At 41.6% G+C, this 9,898-nt stretch overlaps 1 protein-coding gene across 7 annotated transcripts in view; it reads left to right on the top strand.

Annotated features, from left to right (window-relative positions):
• The first annotated feature begins 313 nt into the window (after window positions 1-313).
• HACE1 (HECT domain and ankyrin repeat containing E3 ubiquitin protein ligase 1) overlaps window positions 314-9,898 on the top strand; it is a 75,552-nt gene continuing 65,967 nt past the window's right edge. For 4 of the 7 annotated variants that reach the window (XM_084890528.1, XM_084890527.1, XM_084890524.1 and 1 more), the window contains exons 1-5: window positions 316-656; window positions 2,609-2,663; window positions 3,723-3,812; window positions 4,449-4,553; window positions 6,278-6,353. In XM_084890528.1, coding sequence (XP_084746654.1) covers window positions 581-656; window positions 2,609-2,663; window positions 3,723-3,812; window positions 4,449-4,553; window positions 6,278-6,353 — 402 coding nt within the window. In that variant the 5' untranslated portion in view covers window positions 316-580. Of the gene's footprint in view, window positions 657-2,608; window positions 2,664-3,722; window positions 3,813-4,448; window positions 4,554-6,277; window positions 6,354-9,898 lie in introns of all 7 variants that reach the window. The other 3 variants (XM_084890526.1, XM_084890522.1, XM_084890525.1) reach the window with 2 other exon arrangements.

Genomic DNA, 9,898 nt, shown 5'->3' with positions numbered 1-9,898 from the left:
CAGTTTATATCTGAAAAACAAATGTACCGAAACCGAGATGATGGTTTCTGTTTTAACTTGGAAAGTGATAGAACTGAAGGCCAAGGAAGTGTCTCGCGTACAACTTTGGAGAACGAGAGCAGTGGGCGCGGTGACACCCCGAAACTCTCTCCAGGAAGTTGGGGGGCACGCCCCGGCGGCATGGCATTGCTTTCCTCCGCACACACCGCCCCGGGTTTCTGCGGGGCCTGAGTGAAGAGTCAGCCAGCCGCGCACCCGGCGTGGCTCCGCCCGAGTCGCCCGGCTCGCCGGGCTCGGAACTACAGTTCCCAGAAGGCCGTGCGAGTCGAGCAGGGAAGGACCGGGGCGGCCGGAAGAGCCCCGGAGGCGCCGGTGCTGGGTGTGTTTCCCTCGGTGGTCTGTCAGGCTACTCCCGCGATCCGGGCGGGGAACGCGGCCCCCGGCGGTCCTCTCTCTCAGTCCCGGGCGCTGACCGGGGCCGGCCGGCGCCTCCGCCCGCAGGACGGGTCGGGGCGGGATGTAGGGCGCCGGGCGCGGAGGCCGCCGGGGCGGCTGGAGGAGCGCGGAGGGCGCCCCGAGGATGGAGAGAGCGATGGAGCAGCTCAACCGCCTCACTCGCTCGCTGCGCCGCGCCCGCACCGTGGAGCTGCCGGACGGTGAGCCGAGCGGGGCCGCGCGGCGGGGAGCGGGGAGCGGGGGGCGCCGGGGCGGGGGCGGAGCGCGGGCCCCGGGGAGGTCGTTGGGGAACTCACCGAAAGCTGGCCCCATGCCCCCGGTTACTTTCCTGAGCCGGGCGGGGCCGGGCTGGGACCCCCGCGCCGGCCCGGGCAGGTGGGGTTTGCGGGGAGCGCCGGGCTGTGCGGGTCCTCCGGGTGGAAGAAGCAGAAGAGACCGGAGCCTCTCCTGGCGGATGGCGGGGACCCGGGTCCCAGAAACATGACAGCGGTGGGTCCTCTCACGGCCGCTGCTTGCCCGGGAGGGAGAGATGCTCGCCTCAGAGGATTGTTTACTCTAGGCTGCTGAGGGCCGTTCAGCAGTCTTTGCTTTTGGGAAAGCGTGGAGCACTATTGTATTTTGACAGTAGGTAAATAAGGTGGCACATGTCAAACTTGTACTCTTAAAATACTCCGTGTACTAGTAGACATATTTACATCTTTTCTTTAATATGCCTTTCCGTTATCATTCTTGATCTATTCATCACACCTAGGTGGGGGCTGGGAGCTTCTACAAAGAAACAAGGCGTGATCCCTGCAGTTTAGGAATTTTAGAGAGAGTGAAAGGGAGAGGGAGGGGAGAGAGAGACAGAGACAGAGACAGAGACAGAGAGAGAGAGAGAGAGAGAGAGAGAGAGAGAGAGAGATGGATGTAAGAGATAGACATCTATTGGTTGTCTCCTGCGTGTAGCCCGACCTGGGCCAGGGATCTAGCCTGTAAACCAGGAAGGTACGTGCCCTTGACCAGAATCGAACCCTGGACCCTTCATTCTGTGGACTGAAGCTCTATCCACTGAGCAAAACTGGCTAGGATGGTCTTAACGTTTTAAGAGCTAAATGGGAGTTGTCAGTGTTACTTCTTTGTAAATAACTGGCCGAAACTTATGTAAGTATAATATGGCATCATTGATGTTTTCTTTTGGATCATGCTTGTGTGAATTTATTTCTATAAAATATATAAGTGAAGATGTGACTAATTGAAAGTAATAAGTCAAAGTAAGATTTTAACAGTTTCATAAAAGCTTCTAAAATATTTCATTTATAATATCGTCAAGAAGCAAGCATGTGTGTTTAGGGTTTTTAAAATTATTTAGCATATATAGTTTTAATATCCGTGTATACTTACTAGAGGCCCAGTGCATGAAAATTCATGCACGGGAGTAGGGGGTTTGGGGTACCCTCATCCCTGCCTGTGCCCTCTCACAGTCCGGGATCCCTCGGGGGATGTCTGCCTGATTAGGCCAATTCCTGGGGCCTAAGCCAGCACTTAGACATCCCTATTGCAGTCCATTAGCCATTGCTCCTTACTCCAGGCTCGCTGCTCCTTAGCACTGCCTTGGAGGGTGGGAGAGCCTCCTGCCACTGCGCTCTGCTTAACCTACTTCTGTCTGAGCGGAGCTCCTCCTGTGGGAGAACACTGATCACCAAGGGACAGCTCCTGCGTTGACATCTGCCCCTGGTGGTCAGTTCATGTCATAGCGACCTGTCATTCTGCTGTCCAGTCGACTTGCATATTACCTTTTTATTATATAGGATAAGTTTCCCCAAAGTATATGTAAGTATGATAAAACATGAAGTCAATAAACAATCTCTTTGGAACTAAAACAAATTTTAGTTGTTAAAGGTACGGAAATTGTTAGGGCTCTAATTTTTCCCTCAGATCTAGACATTAAGCAGTTTTGTGGTGATGCAGAGGGAGTGAGCAAGTAGAGAGGATAAGAAGTTATGCATTGCAAATTTTGCAATACCTGTGGTATTCTACACTATCCTTAACTTTTACCTCTTCTCACTTTTTATGTGAAATTAAGAAAATTTTAAGATAGTTTTAGGCATTACCCTTTGGATAAAGTCTGAAATAAATGAATTCTTTTCTGTTTTTGTTTTGTTTTACTCAGATAATGAAACTGCAGTTTACACATTAATGCCAATGGTTATGGCTGATCAACACAGGTGAGTTCCTATTCTACAAATTTATACTTTTTGAGAAGTATAAATTTATCTAAATGTGTCTACACACATGCACACGTGCACACACACACACACACAAACAGTTTGTTCATAGATGATGTCCTGGGGCAAGTTATTTAACCTGTTATAATTTTCTGTCTCTGAATTAAGGAAAAAGATTTTCTGAGATCCTATGGTAAGAGATTTTCTAAATGAATAGTCAGATATTAAGTCAGGTATTTGGTTGGTCATATAAGATACAGTTATCTGACTGTGGGATGAGGTGTTTATACTTGCAGCAGACAGCTCTGCTATGGTTAGCCATTGGGTACTTTGGTATAATGAGAAGAAAGTGAAGAGAAACTATATTTTGAAACCAGTTTTTTGCTTTAAACCTCCTGTCTGATATAATTAAAATATATTTTTTTGTCTTTGATTTTTCTTATTTGGACAAAATTAATATGGATGGGCTCAGGTTTCTGCAAGGGGAGCAGCAAGCACTACTCTCTTTGTTTGTCAATATTTTAGGGGAACCCTGCCGGTGTCGCTCAGTGGTTCAGTGTTGACCTGCGAACCAGGAGGTCATGGTTAGATTTGGTCATGCCCTGTCCAGATTGTGGACTCCGTCCCCAGTAGGGGGCATGCAGGAGGCAGCTGTTAGATGATTCTCATCATTGATGTTTCTATCTCTTTCTCCCTCTCCTCTCCTCTCTGAAATCAATAAAAACATATATATTCTTTAAATGAAGTACTATTTCTTCAAAAAAAAAATTCTAAGGGGGAGCTGAGGACTACTTGGATATCCTCAGAGCAGGTTACACAGAGTGCAGACGAAGAAACATCCAGCAATAGTTTATATGTCAGAGCATTGGTTTTTGGATGATACTTTGCTGGATGTCATGCTACACTTAGAAAACAGTGTCCATTTTTTGGTTTATTTGGGATAGTACAATATATTTTAAATATGTTGATAAGCGTAACTAAAGAGCTATGAACTCTAGATCTTTGTTTTTTTAAAACTCTTTTAAAATGTATCAACTCTTTTAATATTCTTTTTTGTAGATCTGTTTCTGAACTACTATCAAATTCAAAGTTTGATGTTAATTATGCATTTGGACGTGTGAAAAGAAGCTTGCTTCACATTGCAGCAAAGTAAGATTAAAGCTATTTTGAATTGAACTCTGGTCTAAAGTAATGATCAGTAGTAGGATTTGAATCAGTGTTGCCCAGGGTAGTTATGGAGAGAAATGAGTACAGACATCTGAATGGTTCTTTATAGATTAAGGTCTGTGCTTACATTCTTTACCTAAATGTATTGTTAATTTCGGGATTGTACTCAAGTCTCGCATCTTCTTAGCTTGTTGTAGATCAGAGCAGAGTATGTTAGGCACTGGGTTGTCTTTTTTAGAAATATTTAGACTCATTCATTGAAATTTTTCTTTTACTCAACCAATATGAGATTTTATATGCTAACTATACATGGTCATTGGCCTTAATCAGGGGTGGGCAAAAATAGGTATTCAATTGTGAGTACATGAAACAGAGTTTATTCTTATGTTATTATTTATTAGGTACAATATTATTTTCCATAGAATAACTATAAACCTACTTTTGCCCATCCTATATTTTAAAGTAGGGGATATTTATTATTTCTGACAGAAGTAATCTTTTAGGTTAATATGGACCTCAAAAATAATGTGTTTAATAAGTCTTTTTGTTCTTTAATAATTGCTATAGCAACTTGGCTGATTGTTGAATGTATCTGATCTATTTTTAATATTGTTTTAGTTGTGGATCTGTGGAATGCTTGGTTCTGCTGTTAAAGAAAGGAGCAAATCCTAACTATCAAGATATTTCAGGCTGCACACCACTTCATTTGGCAGCTAGAAATGGGTAAATATTTTGTTTTCTTAAGTAGATTAAGTTGTGTTGTTATTATTCAAGGTACTCTAAATTTATTTGATTGCTTGCTAAGGTTCCTTATGGGAACTTGGCCTCAGCTGTGGGTGCAGCCATCTTTGTGACAGAGTGATGGTCAATTAGCATATTCCCTCTTTATTTGATAGGATTCTTCAGCCAATAAAATTTGTAGCTGTTGACTTTGTAAGATTAATAATAATCTATAAAGTTTATTGAGAATGCCTAGCTATGCTTAGTACTGAGTTGATTAAAGAAATATGATATAATTCATGGCATGAAGAAATTTACTAATTGAGTAGTGATATATACACATGTATATTGTATGTACTAAATACTCTGAATGCCATATACTACATATGTGAAAACTGTACTCATAGATTAATACTATCTATAGTAATAAAAGGGTAATATGCTAATTAGACCAGACAGCTTCCAGATGTCCTTTTGGACAAAGCCACGGTAGAGGGCCAAGGCAGAGGCAGTTAGGGGTGATTAGGCTGGCAGGGGAGGGCAGTTAGGGGGCGATCAGGCTGGCAGGCAGAGGTTGTTAGGGGCAATCAGGCTTGTAGGCAGAGGTGGTTAGGGGCAATCAGACAGGCAGGCAGGTGAGCAGTTAGGAGCCAGTGGACCCAGATTGTGAGAGGGATCCCAGATTGGAGTGGGTTCAGGTGGGGCTGAGGGACCCCTCTCCCCCATGGCCCATGCATGAATTTTGAGCACTGGGCCTCTAGTATATACATAATATAGTACACATAATATAGTACACATACACTATTATGTATTTTTATGCATATAATTATTCAAGTAGATAATAAACTTTTTATGCCATGGACTATATCATATCTCCTTAATCAAAGCATATATATACTGAGTGGCCAGATGATTATGATCTCTGAATGCATAATATAATCTGGCCATTCAGTGTATATCCTATATAATAAAAGGCTAATATGCATATTGTCCCCTGGACCAGAAGTTTGACCAGCAGGCAGGCCAGCCAACTGCCCATGTCTCCTCTCCTGGGCCAGGCTGGCCGCACCCCACCCATGCATGAATTCATGCTTCTCTGCCGGCCCAGTTGCTCCCAGTTGCCCTCCCCTGTCAGCCTGGTCGCTCCTAACTGCCCTCCCCTGCAGGCCTGGTCCCCCCCCAGCTGCCTTCCCTGCTGGCCTGATCACCCCTAACTTCCCTCCCCTGCAGGCCTGGTCCTCCTCAACTGCCCTCCCCTGCTGGGCCGGTCACCCCTAACTGCCTTCCCCTGTTGGCCTGATCTCCCACAATTGCCCTCCCCTGCCAGCCGTCTTGTGTGAGGGTGTGATGGTCAATTTGCATATTACCTCTTTATTATATAGGATTGCTAATGGAGATTACTATTTCAGACATTCAGTCAACACTAGAAATTTCTCAGCATTTTGGATGATGAGTGTCCAATGACATGAAAATCTTATTGTGCCTTTTCTTTATCCTGTTATCTTCAAGTCTAGAAACAATTTTGTATATTATTTCAAATGTTATGGTGTTTATTTAAATATTAAAGATATGGATTGATACTTAAATATTAACTACACTCAACTAATGTTGAGTGTAGTTAATATTTTAGCATAATATTTTATTGAATAGTATAATATTTTAGCATAATAGTTATTTGTTTGTATTTCTAGTATCAGTTATTTGTGATTGTCTTTCTTTCTTTTTAGGCAGAAGAAATGTATGAGTAAATTATTAGAATATAGTGCTGATGTCAACATTTGTAATAATGAAGGCCTTACAGCAGTAAGTGCTAAGAATTTCATGAGATTTTTAAAATGTTTTTTAGAAAATAACATTTAAGGTGATAGTAATGCAAAGTGCAGTACAAGTGTTTTTGCAGGTTACTTCTTTGTGATAATTAAGAAGATGCAAAATAATTTCAGATATAGTTCTCAGCTGTATTTATTAAGAGAATTTATGGCCCACCATATTTCTCCTTTTTGAGTTTATACCTTTTCATTTGTTTTGAAGTCTTATTCCCCTAGCTTTTGTCATTGACTTTCAATGGCTGCCTACTGGGGATTGAGCCTGAAACTTGGGCATGTGCTCTGACTAGGAATTGAACTATGACTTCCTGGTTCATAGGTTGATGCTTAACCATTGAGCAACACAGGCCAAGTGGTTGTTATACTTTGATCTACATAGGTATTATAAAAAGATCGTATAGGATATTTGAAGAGATTATTGAAATAAAAAATATTAATCAAATGGTTACTTAATGAAACATTCATTTTTTAAATAGAGATAAAGTAGAATTTTGTGATTATTGAGGGATTGTTTTGAAGTCATTACAGAAGATGTTAGGTTTTACTTATTAAATTTTACTTCCTTGTTTGTGAGGTAATAGAAATATTAATTAATTAGAAGGTGGGAATCCTTTTACAATGTATATGAAATCATCACACTGTATACTTTAAATCCTATATAATAAAAGGCTAATATACAAATTGACCAAACAGTGGAAGGACTGGTTGCTATGATGTGTACACACTGACCACCAGGGGCAGACATTCAGTGCAGGAGCTGCCCCCTGGTGGCCAGTGCACTCTTACTGCCAACCTCCAACGGCTAGGTAACCTCCGGAGGTCCAGTCCCTCTCCCCATCCCTCTGGCCCTGGCTGGCAATGGGAAGCCCCGGCAGGCAGCCAGCAGTCAGCTGCCGATTGGGACTCGGTGAGACAGCCCTGATAGGCCCTGATCAGCAGCCAGGCCTAGGGACCCCACCCGTGCACCAATTTTGTGCACCGGGCCTCTAGTATTTTATAATTTTATTTGTTAATTATATCTCAATAAGGCTGGGAAAAAAATTTACCTTTCTTGGAAGTATTTGTAGATTTTTAAAATTATTTTTTATTAAGGTATTATATGTGTACATATCTTTCCATTGTCCCCCCCACCCATACGCGCCCCCCCCCCCCAGTTTTTGTATTTGTAGATTTTGAATTTTTTAATTTGTGAATAAAAAAGAATCTTAAGCATTTACCGACCATACCAGTTTTCAAGACTTTCTTTTCTTTTTTTAAAAAAAAATATATTTTATTGATTTTTTACAGAGAGGAAGGTAGAGGGATAGAGAATTAGAAACATCGATGAGAGAATCATCAATAAGCTGCCTCCTGCTGGGAATGTGCCTGCAACCAAGGCACTTGCCCTTGATTAAAATCAAATCTGGGACCTTTCAGTCCACAGAATGATGCTCTATCCATTGAGCCAAACCGGTTTCGGCTTCAAGACCTTTCTGATTAAATTTTTTTTGGCAGGAGGGGGGATTTGGGTGGTAGGGCATTCAAAAAACAGCTTCCCTAAGATTTGAATTATTCTCTGAATGTGTTGTTAAAGAATAAGCTCAATCATGATTATATGAAATCCCCAATTCTTGTGATAATCCAGATATTGTTATATATTTACAGTATAACACCATCTACTCTGTAAAGAAAAACAGTATCTATTGCTTATTTGAGTATCTATTGCTTATTGATGTGCTAGATATCACAGAGAGTTATAAAACTATGGAACTGTCAGCAGTCTATCCTTAGAGCACTGTCTAGTATACTAGTAGGCAAGATAAGGTGTCCAATATTTGCATAATGTTTATCACATTAGTTTTTATCTGCTAATTTCTTCCACTCCTAAACTTTAAACTAAATAGAGTAGGACATTTTTAAACATCAAATTTTAATCTAAAAACTATTCATGTACATATTTAAAGGGTCATTTGATTATACAAAACTGTCATAGAAAAGCCTCTACTCTTTTTCTACCTGAGATCAACCTCGGTGTTCTCTCCTGGCTGCCAAGCATGTTCCTGCCTTGTCCCAGACCACCATGGAGGAATTAATTCAGTAGTCGGGTTCATTGACCTCATTGGCTGAAGGAAGCTGGGATGGTGGAAATGTGCTGCTACAGAATTGAATAGTTGTCACCACACATGCAGGGGAGTAAAGCCAAGCACTGCTGAGATGAAGTAACCTTCAGTAGGGAGCCAAGAGCCTGAGGATTGTTTTTATGAAAGGAGAGAATCGTTGACTGCATGCTTTCTAGGTTGGTCAACCTCACAAAAGACTCTTCATGTTTCTTCATTTGTTCTTTCAACAGGAATTTTTTGAATACTTATTATACATGCTAGGTAGGCATTTTGCTGGTCTGGGATAGAGTAATAAATATCTCTGACCCGGACCTTGTCATCTCCAAACACGAAAGTCAGCAGGTGTTGGTGACACATTGTAATGTCAACATAGGAGAAGGAGAGCTATAGAAGAAATGGAGGGGCATCCATTCTTACCTAGGAGCATGTGAGCCTAGGCAAAGGGACAGTTAGACATTGGAGTGTTAAAAGTGGTGGCTGTGGGGGTGGGAGTGGGGGTGGGACTGGGAGTGGGAGTGAGAAAGAGAGTTCTAGCTCTGTGGGATAGATTGGTGAAACCTTGGAAATGAAAGAGAGCATGCTACATTAGAGCAGTGAGCTTAACATGGTATTCACATATCCCTGGGGTTTCTTGAATATTTCCAAAAGCTTGTGGCATGTATGTTTAAGTATCACTTTACAGATCTTCAGTTTCTCTGTGCTCTTTCTTAAGATGATTTGCTCAAGAGCATCCTCTGGTAGAGAGCCAGCCCTTTCCACTTTTACCTTTAAAATCACTCTTCCCACCACTGTTTTTGAACAAAGTACATTGTATACTCACCCATCCTGAATATTGCCAAGATACATTGTCAAGGATGGGGTGAGATAAGGAGTAAACAACAACAACAACAAAAACCCAAAAAACCAACAAAAAACCCCCCCTCAAAATATTGATGTTAGCAAAGACTCTATCCTTCAAATCTTTGGCTTTTTTTCTGTATTATACATATTGCTATTAGGGGTGAAGTATTTAGACTTGATCTGCTTTATTCTGAATTCAGCACAATTATAAAAATAATACAATAGGAGTGTTGGAATATTTGCTTGTTTTGTCACCAACACCATCTCACAACTACTGTCAAAGAATTCATTGCCTCTAAGATAAAGTTCAGTGAGAAGCAAAAGAATGTCAGTAGGAAATACTGATGTCAGTGGTGACTCTTTTCACACAGCTGGCAGTCAGGGTGACTTTTAATCTATTTTATTCATGCTTTGTCTATATTTACCTATATTAGAAAGTGGAGGAAACGGGCAGTGACTGCCAATGGGTACAGGTTTTCTTTCTGAGGAAATGAAAGTATTCTAAAATTGATGGTGGTGGTGATCACACAACTCTGAATATACTAAAAATCTATAGGTTGTATACTTAAATAGGTGAATTGTA

Source organism: Pipistrellus hanaki (assembly GCF_964339955.1).
Source record: "Pipistrellus hanaki genome assembly, chromosome: 7".
Lineage (NCBI taxonomy): Eukaryota > Metazoa > Chordata > Mammalia > Chiroptera > Vespertilionidae > Pipistrellus > Pipistrellus hanaki.
The sequence above is the reverse complement of the archived record's forward strand: the minus strand, read 5'-3'. Positions and strand labels throughout refer to the sequence as shown.